The 20,874-nt window shown below is 44.6% G+C and overlaps 1 protein-coding gene across 1 annotated transcript in view; it reads left to right on the forward strand.

Moving 5' to 3' along the window:
• Nucleotides 1-20,874, forward strand: part of ME3 (malic enzyme 3) — a 113,414-nt gene that overhangs the window by 62,181 nt on the left and 30,359 nt on the right. The window contains exons 3-4 of the mRNA XM_061457986.1: nucleotides 1,288-1,437; nucleotides 16,103-16,178. Coding sequence (XP_061313970.1) covers nucleotides 1,288-1,437; nucleotides 16,103-16,178 — 226 coding nt within the window. The remainder of the gene's footprint in view (nucleotides 1-1,287; nucleotides 1,438-16,102; nucleotides 16,179-20,874) is intronic.

Here is a 20,874-nt window from a genome sequence, read left to right on the forward strand (position 1 = left end):
GCTTTTTTCTACCACCCCATTGCTGGAGAGCTCTGGTGTTAGCCCAGCAATTTGCTATAAGTTGGGTAGAAGTGCACAACAAAAAGGTAGTGCCTGCCCCAGAGCACTGGAGGTGAACACATATAGTGCATGTACCTGTTTGCTCATCAATACATTCACTAAAATACTGGATGGAAGAACAGAAAGAACCTGCCAAGTGGTAGGAAAAGAAGAAATAACCAGAAGCAATGATGTGTACTGACTAATCTCTCTATTCCTAAACTTCCATTGCGTCCAGTATTGTTCATCAGGGTTACTGATGGAAGATGGTGTTTGACTCCTGTTGTGATAGACAGTAGGGTTTGCATCCATCCATCTCAGCTGCCATAGATCTGGGACTGATGCAGCAAGGCTCTTCCCCAGCAGATCAATTCAACGGGCTTTTCTGTATCACAAAGGACTGTGTCCATCTTGCAAATCATACATTTGTGACAGTGAGAGATGCCTTTTTGAAGCCACACTGCAAGATCAAGTGCTGAACTCAAAAGGGCGTTCGCCATTTTGTTCATACAAGTTTCTCAGACAGAAAAACATCTGCAGTCTCTTTATTTTTCTGAGTTTTTCGGTTTTCTGCCTTCAATTTGACATATTCAATCTAAGCCAGTGAAGCATTTTCAAGAAAGAGGAATCTTGAGAGTAATATAACTTATTCTGTGTCACCAAGTAGTTATATAAACCTGGTGATGCATGTAGAAGTCTGGACTACACCAAGGATGCAAAGTTGATTTAACATTTTCCTTTTCTAAACTAATGGGGTTTGGGTTTTTGATTTTCAGAGATGGAATTTAGCTGCTCCTCGATTAATTATTTAATCCCTTAGTGATGAAATAATTGAGAGTGCAGGGTAATGGAGAGAGAGGTTTTGTGGAAATAGTTGAGGAAAGACAGTGCTTTGAAATGTGCGTGTTAACATGGCATATGTGCATATTTCATCTTCTAGACTGCAGAATAGATGTTTATAAGAAAGATGATGTCCCACATAGCCCTGAAGTTTCCTTTTGACCTTCTCCATTATGTTTGTTTTTCATGCTAGTTCAGAAGTTCTGAGATCATGCCTGGGTCTGACTTCCAGCCCCATAGAGCTGTCAGTGAGGATGGTGGAGGTGGTCAGGTTCTGGGGAGTTTTGCTCCAAGTATCTGTTCATAACATAGCAGTGTGGAGTGTCAGGGCTTGGGAGAGCTGTGTATATAGTGAGTGAGCCAAAAGCCATAAATGCTAACACATATCTGTTTTATTTTACTTTTAAGGTATATTATTCTTATGACATTACAAGACAGGAATGAGAAGCTCTTTTACCGAGTGCTGACCTCTGACATCGAGAGATTCATGCCCATCATTTATACCCCAACAGTTGGCCTGGCTTGTCAGCAGTATGGTTTGGCTTTCAGGAGACCACGGTGAGTGAAGGCACTGTTCATACCCCTTTGTTTGAATTCCATGTGAATGTTTCTTTTCTATCAACAGTCCATCTTCATATGAGTGTCCTGAAACACCAGAAAACTCAGTCCCTCATTAAAAGATGGACCAGTGTGTACATTTAATGATGAGCTGGGGAGTCGAGAATAGCTCTGCCTTCTTCCTATAAACAGCAAACAGAGTGGTTTTGTTCTCAAACAGTACCGTACAGTCTGCGCAGCTCAGCTCCAAACAGCTCTCTGAACTTATGGCTGCACCCTCCCCATCTGCTGTCTCAAGAGCACTGAGCGCCTTCCGCAGTGCTGGTTTTGGAGTAATTGTTGGGGTTTGGATACATTTGGGCTGATTTTGGGCTCTTGTATGCACTTCCACAAACCACCCCACAAGAGTCATTTTCATACGAGGTGATGCTCTGCACCAGTGCCTTCCTCGCTGTGTGCTGTGTACATTCATGCAACATTAAACACTCTGTACTGTGTTTGAAGGCCCTGTTCTGCATAATTCTTTTTAATGATTAATGTTTAAATAAAGCCCTCATTAACATTGTGAAATACATTTTAGTCCTAGCCAGGAAATTCAGTAGTAAGGTTCCCTTCTCTTTACAAGCTTTTCATTACTGTGTCCTTGAAATGTACCAGTAGGCAGATAGACAATTTAGCTTTTGGTATAGAAAGATGCAAAGTAAAGTAATTGAATAATACCATTTTAAAAGCATGTCACGTCATTATGTTTAACTGCATTTTCAGCTGAGAGTAGTATGCTAGTAGGGGAAACTGAGGCAAGTCCTACTTATTGACTCAAGGCACCCTGAGGCAGACCTCAAAGAAGTGTAATCAGATAAGAAATAACATATTATGGATAAGGTTATCTTGGCAAACACACTTGCATCGTGCTTGTCATCAGAATTTCTAGTGAAACCACTGCATTCCCTCATATGAGCTGCTCCTCAGGGTTGCTTTTTGGCTTATATCTCTCCCAGGTAATTGTATTCTGTACCCTGATACCCAACTTCCATATCATCTAGTCAAGCCTTGATCATATCCTCTCCTCCTCCTCAGTGTGTATGAGGAAACCAGAGAAGGAACTGCTCTTTGTACAGAGGGAGGACACTTATTTCTGTGCAGGAGTAGAAGGTAGCAGAGATAAGGGAGCCCAGACTCTGATGAGCTGTGAACAGGTCAGGCAGGGAAGAGCACAGTGCTGGTTTCCAGCTAGCCAACGTTCACAGCAGCAATTCCTGCTGCACAGCCACTGTGTGTTTGCCTTCAGTCTGCCTTCACCTTGCAAGAAGTTAAAACAATATTTGGGAGCTTTGCTTCTTTTGTTTTCTATCCCTGATGTTATCATCAGCAAGGCAGGGTTCTTTATACTGCACTCTCTCTGCAGTTGTTGGAGAATTCCCTTTCCTGTAACTCACTTCTTTCTCATGTTTTAAGCCCACAGTACTTTAACAATGTGGTAAGAACATCTGTTCTCATGGTCTGACAGTTTTGCTGCTGAACTTGGGCTTGGAGCTGTTCTGGATTCCAGCCTCTGGCTTCCATAGCAAAGGCCAAACTGTCATGCTCTCAGTACACAGAACTTCCTATGGCAGGGAGTTTGTTTCCCTAAAGATGCGGAATGAATTTCAGCCTACCCTCAGATTTGGTTTGCTGCAGCAATTACCTTCTTATCTAAGCTGTCACATTTAATGCTGTTGATCAGGCAGGAGAGATGAGATACCTCACTTTTAAAACACCACGTGGTGCTCCAACGTGGATGGATGTGCACATACAAGCATAGTTTATGGTGAGGAGGGAAGTCTGCAGAATAATACATAGCCTTTCTGTGGCCACAGCAGCAGCAATTAGTGACCTGTGGACACAATACATTTTTCTCTGCATTGAGATCTTTCTCAGCCCCATTAGTGCTTGGCTTTATGTTTGAGGGTTGAGCCTGGAAAGACTAAAGCACAAGTAACTTGCTTACACAGCAACTCTTGTACGAGAGCATCTGAAAATAGTCCTACGAGGTCCAGCAGGGCTTCTCTCATCAGAATATGTCTATCAGTGTTCACATGGCTGCAGATTTTGTTTGCCAGACACTGCTGTTATAACTCATTGCCTCTATTACCTTTCCTGGTCTCTATATACAAACTCTTAGCTGCACTTAATGAGCATCATGGGGGTCCTTATGCAGCACAGGACTGCACATGGGCAATGCTGTTTAAAAGGTATTTTTCAAGCTGGAGAATATCTTAATTGTGACAGTATCTTTGGAAAGAGACTTTACTTTTTCACAAAGAAAAAGCAGGGAGGGACCTTATCTCAGGGCACGGAATCAGGGTTTCATTTCTTCTGTGATAGTGAGGGATAGTTTATTATGGTGGCATAAAAGCGCAGTCTCTCAAGACACTGGATTATTCATGAGCACACTGATATTTGAAAGTATAAAGTTGTCAGCTGCTCCTCAAAAGGCTTTGGCATGCCTAGAGAGCAGGACTGGTGTATCAGTGTTGGAGGAAAGCTATGGGGTCATAAAACACTTGCTCAAGTTCACTTTTCTTTTCCTAGAGGCATAAATATCCTTGAGAACGATTGCAAAACAACGTGGAACGTGTTGGGGTGAAGCTGAACCTGGAGGATGAAAGCTAACAGGATGCAGATGGTGCGAAAATGGCCTGACAGGATAAAGATCTGTGTCTCTGATGACAAATGAGCAATGAAACAGCAGTCAGTCTGCAGAATTGTCTTGTCAACAGATCTGGCTCCACTGAGGCGCTTTTATTAATGGTGTTGCACAGTCTCATCCATAGGAGAGACAGTTCCGTGTCATTTCTAGACACTTTAAACCCAAACCAAATGGGAATTAGAACAGAGGTGTAAATCCCATAGACTTGTCCTTACCCACAGAGTTGTCTGCACTCCCTCTTCTATAAAACAGTGGAGACCAAAAGTGAGTGGGAAGATTGGGCTTTGGATCATTGTCCTGAAAAGTCTGCTTTGAAACCGCTTTAAGCAATCTCTACTTCCTGTAAGAACACCAGTTGTCTTAAAATCTCTTGTTGCCACCAGCCTGGTTCAGCTTCCTTCCAGAAGCAGCTGAAAGCAGTGTAAGAGAAGATGAATGTGTTTAATGATCTGTGTTTAGATAACATCACCTCAAGGAGATTAGGCTTGTAACAGACTGAAGGAGGGATCTGTGGAAAGGATCATGGAGACAGTGCGTAGTCAGGAAGCCCTGAAGGGGTTGGCAGGAGATATAAGTGGGACACAGTCTTTGGTATGGGACCAGGTTATGGAATGAGAAGGAGAAGACCAATGTTGGAGTAGGTGAAGAGGAAGGAGTTAGCGCAGGAGGAGCCCAGGGATGCTGAGAACAGCTAAGCTTATCTGGAAATGTCTGCTGAGGGGTAGCAAAGTAGTTCAAGGGTTCCCACTGTTCCCGCTGTGCTGAGCCCACCTTTTCCAAGCAAGTCTTTTCAGCATGCTGTACCCCCATCCTTGTCCTTTCTCTGTTCCCACTTCAGTTAAATGCTTCTCAAAATGGGGAGAGGAGCACAGATTGGCTTCTGGGCACCCAGAGAGATCTGGTGTATTAGCTGGCACCTGAGGTACCATGGAGACTGGGAATAGGATGGACGCTGTTGGTAGTGCGAGGCTGTTCCACAGTTATTACATTGTGATGGGAGTGAAAAAGGACTTAGATCCATTTTTCATTAGAAAAACAATCAGTGCTACTCTTTCTATATCTCCAGTCTGCTTTCTCTCTTCCCTTACTCATCCTGAGTAAAATGTATGTGCAGCAGCTCTAACAACCAAGAGGAACTTTCACTGCCATGTGGTACTCAGGCCCACTGAAGTTAACAGCAAAGTCTCATATTAACTGATGAAGGTCATGCTTTCCTCTGCTGTCAGAGGTGATTTAGCTTTAAGTCTGTTGAAATTCCCTGATTTACCAGGAGAAATTTCAAAGGAAGAAGCTCAAAGGAAGAGGTGGAGTTGGCCAAAAGAAAGAGGTTGACCTGGTCAAGGAAATTCAACAGAATGTGTTTGCCTTTAATCTGGCATAAATCTGTGCTGCTGCCACAAGGAACAACCCCACCTTAAACAAAAAATGCCAAAGACAGGGAGGAGGGAGGAGAATTATTTAGAATAATGAATACCAGGATGTAAATTGGAGACACCAGTATCCATTGAGCTGTGAGACAGCCTCCCATGGGCTGTGTGTCTTGACCTGGGGACACTTTTAATGGGGAGTAATCCTCTTTTTTAACTGTTTGGTTTATGGAATGTTTATATTAATCATAGAATCCCAGACTGGTTTGAGTTGGAAGGGACCTTAAAGCTCATTCAGTTCCAATCCCTGCCACAGGCAGGGACACCTTCCACTAGAGCAGCTTGCTCAAAGCCCCATCCAGCCTGGCCTTGAGCACTGCCAGGGATGGGGCAGCCACAGCTTCTCTGGGCACCCTGTGCCAATGCCTCAGCACCCTCATTGTAAAACAGTTCTTCCTTACATCTAGTCTGAGTCACCCCTGTTTCAGTTTAAACCCATTGCCCCTTGTCCTATCACTACAGTCCCTAATGAAGAGTCCCTCTCCAGCATCCTTGTGGGCCCCCTTTAGATACTGGAAGCTACTCTGAGGTCTCCACACAGCCTTCTCTTCTCCAGGCTGAACAGCCCCAACTTTCTCAGCCTTAGTATGGGATGTGCTCCATCCCCTCATCGTCCTCGTGGTCCTCATTAAGAAATGATATTTTTAACTTATATAATTTATACTGAATTTCTATGCCACTGCAGGCTGAGTGTGAGATGCGGTCTCCTGTGTCAGAGCTTGCAAGCTGGCTCCCTTATCCTCTAAGAACAGGGCTTCCAGAAGAGGAGTCAAGAGGCAGCATAAAGAGATGTTTTGCATTTGCCAAAGACTTCCCCAGCAGGTCTGGACAGAGTGAGGCCTTCTGTTCTTTGATACTGCAGTTCTCACCTTCCTTGGGTTTTGCTCCTTTGGGGTTTTGTTTCTAGAGAGCTCTGTGTGCAGATGAAACACCATTCAAAGATATGAGAAAGCAAGCCGCAAGTATCTTCAGTCCATGATTATGGACTGTAAAAGCTGCTCTATTTGCTGCAATTGATGGCACAAGTTAAAATTCATGAGGTGGATTCACTAAGACCAGGTAATGCCAGGTTAGACTGAGTTCATCTGAAAGCTGATTGCTCTGGTATTATCAAGATAACGTTTCTTTTCCATGTCTGACTTTGTCCCAGGTCTGTGTTCATTCTCGGGGCTCCCTGCAGTGCACTTTAAAAGTGAAGGTGTCTGTCTTGGAAGGATTTGCTCAGTACAGGAAGGAAATAAAATGAGGGTAGGACTTAATTTAACTTCCCAGGGATTTCTGATCCCAGCTTAACCTCTGTGTTATCAAGGAAAACAGAATACGTGATGTGCTTATCAGTGAAAGCATATAAGGGCTCCTTCGTCATCATCACTGAGCAACAGCACTGATTGCCCATCTCAACACAGATGTTTCTCTTTGCAACCCTGTGATCTTCCAGTTGCTGAGATATAGCTACGATCAAACATACAGGCAGGTTTAGGATGAGCCTCCAAAAAGGCAGAGAAGAATCAGTGCTGAGTTGGGTTTTCCCCCACTTACAGTTGGTTTTGAATGAAGGGCTTCAAGCTCCTTCAGCGTGATGAGTTTAAGTGCAGCAAAGGATACTGGATTTAGGAGATGCCCCCACTTGCTGGTTGATGGAATACCGGGGTGGTGGGATATTATATCCTGAGAATCCAGCAAGGATGAGCATCTCAAGACAAGCTAAGAGCAATGTGAGCCTGTTTGCCTCCTCCCTTAATCCTGAGCTGTGTGTAGCAGAGATTCACTGGGGACCTGATACCAACCCTCTGCATTTTCATATTGCTGCACGATGACCAACAGTGAGCTGCTGTTTCTCCATTGATTTCCCCCTGGAGAGGAAGTACGGACTATTCTTCAGGCTGTTTCCTGACTACCAGAGCAAATAAATCCAGGATTCCTCCTGTTTTGTGCCCACTGTCTCCTAACACTTCACATTTGTGATGCCTTCCACATCCATTTCATCCCTTGTCCATATCCACCTGAGCTCCACCACAGCCACTCACACTGCTTCTCTCATCTCTTCTGTAGGGAGCAACAGGCACAGGTTTGGGCTGTGCTGTCCCCGATGGTTTCCTGATCCTGTCCCATAACCATTCCCTTTTTTCACTTGGTTCCTCTACACTCAGCTTTCCCCTCCTTTTCTCTGCCTTCTGCTTATTCCTGCAGCCCAGAAGGGCTTTAAGGCTTTGCTAGGGCTCAGTAGGAACTCAGTGTGAGGCAGCACTTGTTGTGTCTGGCTGCAAGCTATCTTTCTGGCCAGCTGTCAGAGTAACTGTGAGAGGAAGGTCTGTGTTCCCCTCCCCAGAGTGGTGGGGACCTGAACCCCATTATCTTTTCCCTTTATCTCAACAGTGATTTCCACAATAGGGTGTAGGAACAAACATCTCTGAGACCTTTGCCTTTCTGATAGAATTGCTTGGAATGAGCTAGCAGGTAAGGGAGGACACAGAGTGATTGGAAAGCTCCCTTTTCCTGGAAAAATAACCCAGCTAAAAATACTGCTGGGTGTTAATAACTTGGCAGAATTGAAGCTGGATCCAAAAGCTTTGCTTTGGGCTCTGATCTGGACCTTCCTGCTGTGGCAGGGGTTGGACTATGCCTAAGAACTGGGAGGGCTGAGCTTGCACTGAAGCCTGTGTGCACTGCTCCCTGCATTTGGGAGTAATCCCTCATCTGTGCTCACTCACATCTCTCCATTCCTGATATTTGGCAGTTTCCTACAGCTTAGCTGCTTGCCATAGAATCATAGAATAACAGAATGGTTTGGGTTGGAAAGGACCTTAAGATCATCCAGCTCCAACCCCTTGCCATGGGCAGGGACACCTCACACTAAACCATGTCACCCAAGGCTCTGTCCAGCCTGGCCTTGAGCACTACCAGGGATGGAGCATTCACAAATTCCTTGGGCAACCCATTCCAGTGCCTCACCACCCTCACAGTAAAGAACTTCTTCCTTGTCTTACCTGAACTTCCCCTGTTTAAGTTTGAACCCATCCCTTAGGATCATGGAGATTTTCCTGCATGGGTTTGGTGGGTTAGTTCGGATGACAAATCTTTCATTACAGTACCTGGGAGCCTGCATCTTCTGGCTCCCACAGTGAATTGTAGTTTTCCTGCCTAAAATGGGTGATGACAACTTGAAGGACATTTATAATATTAATGCAAACATTCACCTTGCAGATCATATGAAATTAAACCCTACTTAAATTGTAGGGTATTGCCTCATAAATGTCTGTATAGCTTTATTTATTAATTAATAGTTGACTGTGCTCCGTTGCAATTGTTTTTTCATCAGTACCTCAGGGCATCCACCAATGTACCACGAAAATTATCCAAAGCAACACAAAGTTCTTGGGTTTTATTGTAAACAAATCTTCAGGATCAGCTGAAGAATCACCCCAGAGATTTTATCCAATGTAATGATTACTTGAACTGCCTTCAGACACATCAGTGCATGTTAGCACATACTTTGTCTCCAAAGCCTGTAGCCCACAGGCATTTATAATCTGGAGCTCTCTAAAAGAGCCAAGTAATTGCAAAGTTTATTTTGTTATCCTGAAGCCTCTTGTCCTGTTCTGGCAGAGCCCTGAACCCAAACCCTCGACAATAGGGGTGCAGCTGGTGGGAATGTCTCCAGAGGCTCGTGTTGCTCAACTGTCAACTTTGTGTGTGAGTCCTGAAAGTGTAAATAAATAAGGCCAAATGTAGGGCTTTATTCTAACCACATTTTACTGCATCTCCAGCACAGACTGGCCTTTAATCCAGAGTGGCTCCTCCAGCCTGTTCTTCTGGCACGGCAGTGACAGTTTGCTGTGGTTAGCATGCAGTGAAAGCCAACCCATCAGCTCCTCACTGCTTCATGCATGTACCCCCTGCAGCCTTGGACAGCCAAGAAACACCTACCAGTCATCTGGGGTTGGAGCACGATTCAGCTGAACTCCAGAGCTCAGAGCAGCGTGCAGCAGCATCCTCCTGCAGTGACCAGACAGCTTGTCTTCTTCTTTCCTGAGCATGAAGGTGAACTTCAACAGTGCTCTGAGACAGTCTTGCTCAAAGATTTCCAGAGCATCAAGCCTTTAAGTAAGGCAACGGCTGTGATTGCAGCAGCAGGTCAGTTTGTGCTGTGCCTGTCAGAGCCCTTTCCTTGTATCTCAGTGAAGGTTTCTCACCGCTGCCTCACAACATTTTGGCTGTTCAAAGTCAGGTTTGGATGTTGGCAAAGATCTGTCTTATCTCTTTTGTTTGTTGCTTTTTTAAGCACTGGCTTCCCATGGACTTTCTACCCCTTCTGAGGGAAATCCAGGCCCTATTCAGTCAAAACACTCAAGGACTTTAATGTGGGCAGGATTTCATCACCTTCTGGTTGTGAGTGGAGACCTTTAGCCTTAGTCCTGAATGCTTTTGTTCTGAGAATGAGCCTTTCCTATCCAGATGAAAACACTGAACCACGATGCCTGCCTATGTGATGTCAGTATTGCATATTCATTGCCCTAATGCTAACTCCCCCAGTAGTCTTTATCCTCTCCTCGCTTGTGGAGCAAGTTTCCCTCCTAGCACCCAGACTAGAAGTTTCTTTCCACTAGGACTGGAAAGAAAATGAAACCAAAGCCTCAGTTTTTTGGGTGTATTCATGATTTAGTCTTGTAACTCATCACATATGGGTACAGCAGCACGCACACGAGGAGCCGGACTTCTTGCAAGCACCCTTTCTTGTGTTGAATGACAAGCAGTGTGTAAATATCTGGAGAAACAGGGTCCTTAGCTGCTATTTAAATCTGCATCCCTTCATCAGTCTCTTTTCAGGAACAAGTAATTATATAGGGCAAAGACTGGCAGCATATTAAAGAAGATACCACTGATGTTTCTTTTCTGAGATCCATTAAACGAGATTGATGGACTGATCATTGTGCAGTTCAGCAGCATGCAACTTGCAGTTCAGTTTCTTGTGTTCTTCATGCTCAATACCAAACCCTGAGCAAGCCTGACCATTGCAGTGTCTGTAAATATTGGATAATGCTGTGCAAATACATTCCTCCCTTATGGAGCAAGTATATTTGTCTTCAGAGAGTAGTCCTTTGGGAGGAGTGAAGGAGGAGGAGAAGGATAAAGCTGCAGTAGTTGACTGGAGTTTTTCTGTGGTTTTCAGCTGGGGTCAGATTAGTTTTTGAGATCCTTCTAATAGTGTCTCTTTGTCTCCATAGGGATTTAGATGTACAATATGGTCCTATCTCAGCTAGTAAGGGAAATTCACGTGAAGCAAAGAGTGGTGTCCTTTTGCTTCATGCTCGTGTACATAGCAGTGATCCAGCACCATCATCTGTTCTGCTCTTTGGTGGCTTTTGAACACTGTTGTAAAGCTGGTGGATATAACTGCTGATTGTTAGTCCTATATGGTAAATGTAAAGAGGCCATTCATTGTATAGATGTAAACAGGTAACTGGAGTCCAAAACAACAGGCCAAGGCTGTAAGAGGAGCACAGCACTGGCCAAAGAAGTTGCTTGCAAGGAGCTTGATAAAGCAAAGCGATTGATTGCATTTAACTGCATTGGATTTCTGTTTGATTGCATGTCAGAGGCAGCAGTAGGCTAGAAAAGTGGAGCAAGAACACACCAGGAGGGCTGTAAACACAGCCACAGAAGCACTGGTCGTTCCCAAGGAAAAGCTATTAGGGGGAGACCTTAGGGATAGAAGGGAAGCAAGGAGAGATTTGGAGCTGTGAGGAAAGAACTTGCAGGGTATTTTTCACTCCCCTCTGTGTTTTGGGAGATGCATTTGTACATTCGCTGTAAATAAACATCAGTGCTTTAGAGATAGCACTGCTGGCTCCATCATACACTGTTTTCTAACGGGAAGCAGCTCACAAGGCAGCACTGCTAATCAGGGAGATCAGAAAGGGGAACACTACTTTGCCTTTTGGAAGAAGTATCAGCTCATTGAATGAAAGCATTAAAGAATATTTTTGTTTCCTAATACCTGAGACATGTTAAAATTCATTCCTTCCCCAGTGTCTATAGTGAATGTTATTCTAAAAGCCATCACCAGTATCTGGCACAGCTTCCTCCAGGCATCACATGTGCCCTGTCTCCCTTGTCCCTGATCTCTTCCTAAAATGAGCCTTGTAGTTCTGTTACTGTCTTCATTGTGGGTCTTTCAAGTGCCATCAGGATGGCCGAGATCTATCCGGTACTGAGCAGCACCACAACAGGATTATTCCCATGTCTCACATAATACGCTATGTAGCTTTCCTGGAGTACTTCTATGAACTCAGCTGGGACAAAAGCAGAAAGGAAAAGATAAGAGCAGAGGGGGAAGAATAATACAGTCATGAGAATCTCTACCCTCAACCTGCTGGTCACGCTCCTTTTGGTGCAGCCCAGGACACAGTTGGTTTCTGGGCTCAAGTGCACACTGATGGCTCATGTTGGGCTTCTTATCAACCAATACCCCCAAGTCCTTCTCCTCAAGGCTGCTCTGAATCCAGTGTCTGCTCAGCCTGTGTTTGTGCTTGAGATTGCCCAACCCAGGTGTAGGACCTTGCACTTGGCCTTGTTGAACCTCATGAGGCTGACATTGGCCACCTCTGAAGCATATCAAGGTCCCTCTGGATCCCATTCCTTCCCTCCAGCATATCAACTGAACCACAGCTTCTTGCCATCAGCAAACTTGCTGAGGGTGCATCAGTCCTACTGTCCATGTTGCTGACAAAGATGTTAAACAGCATAAACATATACCAGTCCCGATACCAGTCCTTGAGGAGCATCATTCATCACGGGGTGTCAGTAAGGTGCAGACAGAAATACTGCCTCAGTGACAGATTAAGAAGCTGTAACCTTCCTGAAAGTTCCCTGCAACCTTATAGCATGCCCAGTGGCACAATAAAATCAAGGCTGGCTTTTACCTTAACTAAAGGCAGCTGTAGGGAAACCTGTGATGTTAATGGACTGAATAATGGGAAGCTGCAGCCCTGAAACCCTAATGAATGCAGGCTGGAGCACTCCCTGCTCTGAGGGATAACAGCTCTCTGAAGGTTACTGTTTAGCCAGAAGTAGTGGTACAGCGTGTGTGTTCTGGCTTGACATTGCTGGGGCAGTTAATTTTCACTCAGCTCTATTGCTTGTGGTTTTGCCCCATGCACGTGCGTTTGGTTTCCAGATAACTGGGTGTGTAGCTGCCTCTCTGAGAGGGGATAAAGCTATACGGTGACTAAACCCATGTAGAATGGCAGGTCCCTGGGCACAGGTGAGTTTTCTGTTGTGGAAAACAAGGTTGTGTGCTTGCCCCACATAGTGCCCATGTTACATGACTTGATCAAAATGACTTATCTTCTTAGTGGTTTACTTTAATTGAATCATTTTTATTGAGTCCCAATGGGATTAAAGGAGAACTGCCTCCTTGTCTTTTTTGCTTCTCTGAAGCAATTTATCAACTGTAATCCCAATAGAGGAGGCATGATGATAAAGGCAGAATCTGTTGCATAGATTGCGTTCATTCTTCAGAATGCTTAGGCTGCATCTTTTCCTCAGGAAAAAAACACCAAGTTGATTCATTTTATTACAACTTGGATGTTTCTCATTTACTACTGGCCCACATAGACCAGCCTGTCCCTCTCAGTATTCAGAGTTCTACCTGGCTGTTCTCAAAGCCACAAATAAGCTTTTCCTCTTATTACCTCTCCTATAATCTGGGTTCCTTTGAGAGAAACCTGGCTGCGTTTTCTTCCCTGTTCAGTCATCAGCAAACCTTTGCTGAGTTCAGTTTGTGGGGCTTTCCCCAGATGGATCAGTGCTTCTGCTCCTGAAGGCTTCCCTTCCAAAGCTGGTGGTACCATGAGAATCATAGAATTGTGAGGGTTGGAAAGGACCTTAAGATCATCCAGTTCCACCCCCCCTGCCATGCGCAGGGACACCTCACACTAAACCATGTCACCCAAGTCTCTGTCCAACCCGGCGTTGAACACTGCCAGGGATGGAGCATTCACAGCTTCCCTGGGCGACCCATTCCAGTGCCTCACCACCCTCACAGGGAAGAATTTCCTCCTTATATCCAATCTAAACTTCCCCTGTTTAAGTTTGAACCAGTTCCCCCTTGTCCTATCACTACAGTCCCTAATGAAGAGTCCCTCCCCAGCATCCCTATAGGCCCCCTTCAGATACTGGAAGGCTGCTATGAGGTCTCCACGCAGCCTTCTCTTCTCCAGGCTGAACAACCCCAACTTCCTCAGCCTGTCTTCATAAGGGAGGTGCTCCAGTCCCCTGATCATCCTCGTGGCCTCCTCTGGACTTGTTCCAGCAGTTCCATGTCCTTTTTATGTTGAGCACACCAGAACTTAGTGTGTCTGTTAGTCTAAATTAATCCATCTGATTTGGCCTGGAGTAAACAGCAATTGTTCACCTGAATTGCTCTATGAATGGGATGACTGACAGTGGATATATGTAGCTAGGATTCAGTAGCATAGCCTGAAAGAAGAGTGAAGGTCTTGCGCTTCGTCAAGCCCACTGATGGGTTTCAGCTTCTGCTGTGAGCGCTGGATGTCTTTCAAAGGTTAAATAGCTTCAGCACTGAAAAGATGGGAGAGAATGACACACGCTTTAATAGGTGTCTTTATTATATATGGAAACTTCATTACGTGAAGTATCTGCAATGATGTTATGAATTTATGCTTCTAATTCCTAGTTAGTAACTCCTTTCTAAATGCAGATGGCAGCAGCCCAGTACCCTTTTTTTATGCAGATTGACATCTGTGAATACTGCCTTTGAGATAGGCCATGTGTATATGATTAGTTTGTTGATTACTGGGCATGGTTTTAAAGAATTATGCTGAATAAATGGACCATTACTTTCTTTTCTTTGCATTTCTGATCTTCCTGTGTGATTGTGATTTGATCACTGTTGAAGTCAGCACTTTCATTTCTCTTCTTTTCAAAGTAAAGGGCTTTTTCAGTTGGGATCCCACAGTTGACTGTGGGAAGATATCTGCCCCCTAGAAGAGTCGTGTGAGAGAAGCCCTTGCCAGAGAGCGTAACCCAATTATGTTTGATTATTCATCACTCGTATGGACTTACAATGGAGATTGTTTTCAAGTGTTTTCTACCTAATATTTCACACTAGAACCCCAAACCATAACCAGATCTGAACGTCCTAGGGCTGTGAGCAATAGTAGAGAGATGCAAGCAACAAAAATGCATTTCTCTGTTGTTCCAGCTGATATGAATAACCAGCACAGCTCCTGCTTTGGTGAGCAGATAAGAAGGCAAGGAAAATGGGTGCCTCCTCTTGCAAAGAGGAGCCCCTGAGTTAGAGCCCTTGATTTGTGCTGATAAGAGAGAGCTGTGAGCAATACGAGTGATTTCCCCTGGGACAGATGTGGAGGAGGTTGTTCCTTTGGGGTTAGTGCTGCATAAAAGGCAAGAGATGAATCAATATGAATAACATTGTCCCGGGTATTGGAAGAATCCCTGCAATGGGTATTGGTTTTTGTAATAGAAGCAAAGAAGATTAAAACAAGCCACGAGTCTAAAACATGTTTCAAGAATGCTGGCTTCCAGTTCCTCATTTTATGAAAAAGAAGGCATTTTTGTTTAAACCTTGAAGATCTTTGTGTTGTGCAATCAGGTATGCTATTGTTTGTGTAAATGCTTCGCACTGAGGTTTCATCCGAGCATTTAATTTTCTCTTTCATTTTGCATAAGTTTTGGTGGTTTTCCTGTGGTGAATGCAAGTGTTGAAAACTGAGGTTAGATATGCAAGAGCAAAACAGTGTTGCAAGGGCAGGTTTGGCCTGGGTCAAAGCAAATGCTATGGCAAATACTGATCCAGTCAGAGCTCTGTTGGCTAGAGGGGAGACTCAAAATGTCTAGCTCCGTAGTAGCCATCCACATCAATGACATTGGTAACTGGGTGAGAAGGATCATGCTTTCACTGTTTGAATGGCCAACAATAAACTCCTCAGGAAAGAACATGTAACAAGGCTTCTGTAAAACCATCAGCCTCCCCTGCATTTAGCAGTTATTTTAACTAGAAATTCCTTCTGCACTAAGGCAGAGTTTGCTTCCCAAAGCAAACTGGTTTGGATTGGAAGGGACCTTAAAGCTTATCCACTTCCAACCCCCTGCCATGGGCAGGGACACTTTCCACTAGAGCTGGTTGCTCCAAGCCCCATCCATCGTGGCCTTGAACAGTTCCAGCCTTCTCTTCTCCAGGCTGAACAAGGCCATCTCTCTCAGCCTGTCTCCATGGTAGAGATGCTCCAGCCCTTGCAGCATCAAGATGTTTCACAAGGCTGAAATGTGCCACACCGGTGGCTGTTGAGTGAAGATGTTATTAAGGACCTTGAGCCTTTGGGTTTTGAAATGAGAATTGTCATTAGCAATCCATTGAGGCCTCATTTTCATGTCAGTGAATTGCTGGTTTTGTGCTCAGCAGGTCATTTCCCTCCATTTTCAGGTTTTACCTGTTTTATTTGATCTTGGGGTTATTAACTTTTTTACAAGGTTCATTTTTCTTTTCTTTTTCTTCTTTTCTTAGGGGGTTGTTTATCACCATCCATGACAAAGGCCACATCGCAACAATGCTAGACTCTTGGCCTGAAGAAAACATTAAGGTATGCGGCACATCTTCTGGGGACTGGGAAATTACAGGGAGTTGGGTACAAAATGGGATCTTGATTGAAACTGCTTGGCATTGTTTACAGAATTGCCTATTTAAAAGGACAAGCGAAGAGTTACTTCCTTCCTCAGAGAGTTTCCAAGCTGGACTCAGTTCAGGTTCAGTTTCCATTCCAGGTTGGACCTCAGAGACTCTGTTATGTGTGTATATGGTCAAGATCAACTTTATCAGAATTAACAGGACTTTGGCCATTAAAGACTGTACGTGATAATGAACTTGTGCAGAATAGGGGTCCTAGTGGAGAAACAAGATATGTCTGTTGAAGAACGCATGTAGCAAAGATACATCTTTAAGGTATCTCTGTAACTGACTTGCTTGTAGGACTCCTTCCCAATCCAGTGAGTCATGCAGCATCCAGAACACTGGCAACTCTGCAAATAATACTTGATATCCAGCAGCTGAACACCCCACCCAACAAGTGATCTTGTGTTTTTCACTAGAGCTCGGGGCTGGGCAAGTCCCTGGCATGAAATACCATGAGATGTTAATACTTAAGACAGGTCTTGCCAGTCACCTCCTTCCATCAGTCTGAAAGTACACGTGGCTGGGAATTTCCCTGGCTATTGACAGGTTTGGTCCCCTATCAGCTGTTTCTTCCAAGAACAAAGGGTTGGCAGCTGAGAAACCCTTGCAAGCATTTTCCATTTCTCAGGGCCAAAAAAAGAGGAATTTGACATATTTCCAGAAAAAGTAATCATATTCCTATAACCTTGTCTTTGGAACTGTGGAGAACAGATGCAAACTAGAAATTTTGTCCTTGCTCTATCCAAAGATCTCAGTATTTCCATTTCTTTCTGACAGGGAACTGTGAGCAGAACTCATTAAGGCTAATAGATATGTTTTTGCAGATGGGGAAACTGGCACAGAAAGATGAGAGACTGTTGTTGAAACAGCCCACTCTGGCACCCAGACCAGACCATAGGAAGGGCAGTGGTCCATGGAAGAGATCCAGACTATCTATGCTCCAGATTTGCCAGACTACAAAGGCAGCTAATTTCATCAGCATCGCTAGTTTGAACTGCAGGGTTCCTTGTGTCTTTGTACACAGGCTTCTCCCTGCCTGAACTGGAACACTTGAGATGTTGAGATAACTAGGGAGGCACCTGCACTGCACATCAGTCCCTGGAGGGACCCAGCTTTTTGAGAAGGTTGAACATAAACACCAATAAATCCCATTGAAGACAGTGAAGAAATACCTGGAGTTGTTGCTCACATTCTGCTTTGTGGCTCATTAGAGCTTCATGGCAACTGTGGAAATGGGAAATCTGGGTCATAGGCTTGGATCCTCTGCCTGGAATGGCTGGAAGGGTGTTCTGCTTAGCTTAGCAAAGCCTCAGCCAAGATCCAGTGTGCCACACCTCTACCCCCCTGATGAAACTGGGCTGCTCTGAAAGAACCATAGTGCCTGTCGTGGTTTAAACCCAGTCAGGTAATTCGTTCACTCACTTCCCCCCCTTCTTGCCTTCCCCCTACTCCCGGAGGGACGGAGAGGAGAATTGAAAAGAATGCAACTCCCACGGGTTGAGATAAGAACAGTTTAGTAACTAAGGTATAACACAGATCACTGCTGCTACCACCAATGATAATAATGATAAAGGAAATAACAAGGGAAGAGAATACAACATCTCACCACCAGCCGACTGATAACTCGCCCCACCCCCACCCAGCCCGACCAAGCTCTGACTCCCACCCCGCAGTCTCCCAGCCCTTCCAGCTAACTCCCAGTTACATCCTGGGCATGACGTGCTGTGGTATGGAATACCTCTTTGGTCAGTTTGGGTCAGGTGTCCTGTCTCTGCTTCCTCCTGGCTTCCCCTCCTCCCTGGCAGAGCATGAGGCTCACAAAGTCCTTGGCCAAACCAAAACATCAGTGTTATCAGCTCTGCTCCCAAGCCAAAAGTCAAAACACTGCACTGCACCAGCTACCAAGAAGGAGAAAAATGACTGCTACTGCTGAACCCAGGACAGTGCCAGAAACAGAACAAGCAGGAAGCCATTTCTGAACATACTCATATGGGAGCGTGGGGTTTTCATGTCTCCTCCAGGGTGGCTTATGAATTGTGCCATGAAGAAACATTGGATAGAATGCTGACAGGCATCATCAGTGATGACTGACTCATCAGTGCCTCCCCATCCCAATTTTCTCTCTGGTTCCCTAATCTGGTACTCTTTTTCTGCATGGTGCTAAAGCAAGAGAATCCTACGGGATGGCATTGCGGCAGGGTTTCATCGTGGCAGCTATGAGCATCTCAAAGTAGGATAATCTAGAAACTATATATTCTATTCCAACACAAGTGTGTTGTCATGCTAGGTACTGCGCTGGCCTTCTGCCCTTCTTTCCCTCCTTTCCTTCCTTTCCTTCCTCACTGCTTCCCTCCCTTTCTCTTTCCATAGGATGCTCACCTAGAAATTCACTCAGCATCTTCAATCCCCATCAGGATAACAATGTACAGGGCTGTTCAAGCTCATCCTTCCATGTAGCGTTTTCTCTTGGTGCACTCAAGGCAGAGTATGAGTTCATCTTGTGAACGCTGCCCTCATGCAGTCAGTACAGAGAAATGGGAATGCCAACAGTGGCACATGCCTCAGCGGCATGGAAATCACTGTAGTGCTCTGGATGACTGCTGGACCACACACCTCCTACCTTGGCATTGTGAAACTGGGTTACTGCATATGGCCTGTGGTCCAGAGCCATCTCAGTTACCATAGAACCACAGAATAGTTTGAGTGGGAAGGGACCTACAAAGGTCACCTAGTCCAACCCCCCTGCAATAAGCATTGACATCTTCAACTAGATCAGGTTGCCCAGAACCACACCCAGCCTGGTCTTGAATGCTTCCAGGAATGGTGCATCTGGGCACCTCTCTGGGAAGCCCATGCCAGTGTTTTACCACCCTCATTGTAAAAGATTTCTTCTTCATATCCAGCCTGAATTTCCCCTCTTTTAGTTTAAAACCATCACCTCTCATCCTGTTATAACAGGCCTTGCTAAAAAGTCCCTCCACATCTTTCTTATAGGCCTCATTTAAGTGCTAAAAGGCCACAATAAGGTGTCCTCAGTATCTTCTCCAGGCTGAACAACCCCAGTTCTTCCAGCTTTTCCTTACAGGAGAAGACTCAGTAATCTGGACTCGTGAGAGAGATGAGCATCTTCAAAGAGAAATATCCCTTTCATCCCTTCCCAAAACAGCTGCTGGAGGGAGGAGATGGACTCTGGAGGCTTCTGTCTCTCCCCATCAGTTAAATGATCAGCTTAAACTGCACACCCAACCTTTACCTTTAGCCAAAGACTTGCCTGGAGTCATCAGGAAAATTGTGTCACAGCTGGAAGCAGAAAACAGGTTCTGATTGTTAAACCAGCCCTTCAGTTTGAAGGGTCTGTGCTGCTCAGCTAGAGATTAAAGTCCTGTTTGTTGAGTTCTGGTCGCATGAACAATTGAAACCATTCCTCTATCTGATAGAGACAGTAATGAATGTCTCCTATGCTGTATCTTCTGTTCAGTGTTATTTTGAGGAGCTTTGGTACCTATAGAGCGCAGCACATCTAAGGATGAAGAAAATTTCCCTCTCTGATGGATATCTAAGTGCTATCAAGCAGTTTTTAGGCTCACATGTGATCACTTATTTGTTTGGATGCAAGGGGATCTGTGCTCAAGAGAAATATTTTGATTCATTATAACTTATATATATATTATCTGCATAATTAGGATTTCAAGTCCTTTTCAAATAGTTTGCACCACTTTTCAGGATAAACCTGGAGCAGTTCTTGTGCTTGCCGCTTTCCCTATTCGCGTCTCTGCCTTCGAGTCCCGATTGCATCCTCTGGGTGTGGTAAAGAATTGAGCACACACAAACAGATGGAGCCCACCCAAAAAGAGGCTTTCCCATCGCTAGCATTTCACACTGACTCAGAAGGAAAAGCAAAGGAAGGAAGGAAGGAAAAACAGGAAACAGTTCCAAAATGGAGGTGGATAAGTGTGTTACTGCCATGACTGAATGTCGGGGATTGTCCAACCTCTAGTCTAAGGACAGTGTATAGACCTTTTGGTTTGAATAGATCCTTCATTGAAGGATCGCTTCTTAGTGACAAGAAAGTGGCAACAGCCACTTCATATTCTGCATATAGGAGGATCATGTCAAAATAACCTCTGTTGCATACTGGTTGTCACTATTATTATGAGCTTTGCAACCCTGAAATGTATCATGCCTCAAACCATAACAGAGGGGGTTATTTTTGCTAGAGAGCAAAATAGATGTAAAATGCAGAATAGATGCGTGTGTCCTCTGGGTCTCTAGTTTCTCCTCAGGCTTATTTCTGAAACAGTGGTTTAGGTTGAGGGAGAACATAGTTTTGGGATGTGTATATAGTTTGAATAAGAAAAGACACTGAAACAGATGAGTATGATTCTTCCTGAAATAGGAAAGAGGTTTATCCCACTCATAAACAACAAAATGCTTCTCCATCACAGCAATGAACCAATGCATCTTTATGCCACCAAGGAAGTACATCTGTAGCTTCTAATCTCCCATTCTCTTATTTCTCACGAAAGCACACACATGTATGTCCTAAGTTTAGCCTTAACTTTGCCAGATCAGCAAATAAAGAGCTTCTCTGCAGTCTTCTGCTTTGA

The sequence above is a fragment of the Pezoporus flaviventris genome, unplaced genomic scaffold (genome assembly GCF_033815535.1).
Source record: "Pezoporus flaviventris isolate CSIRO_AGI_PZ_B2104156 unplaced genomic scaffold, CSIRO_AGI_Pfla_v1 ptg000025l, whole genome shotgun sequence".
Classification (NCBI taxonomy): domain Eukaryota; kingdom Metazoa; phylum Chordata; class Aves; order Psittaciformes; family Psittacidae; genus Pezoporus; species Pezoporus flaviventris.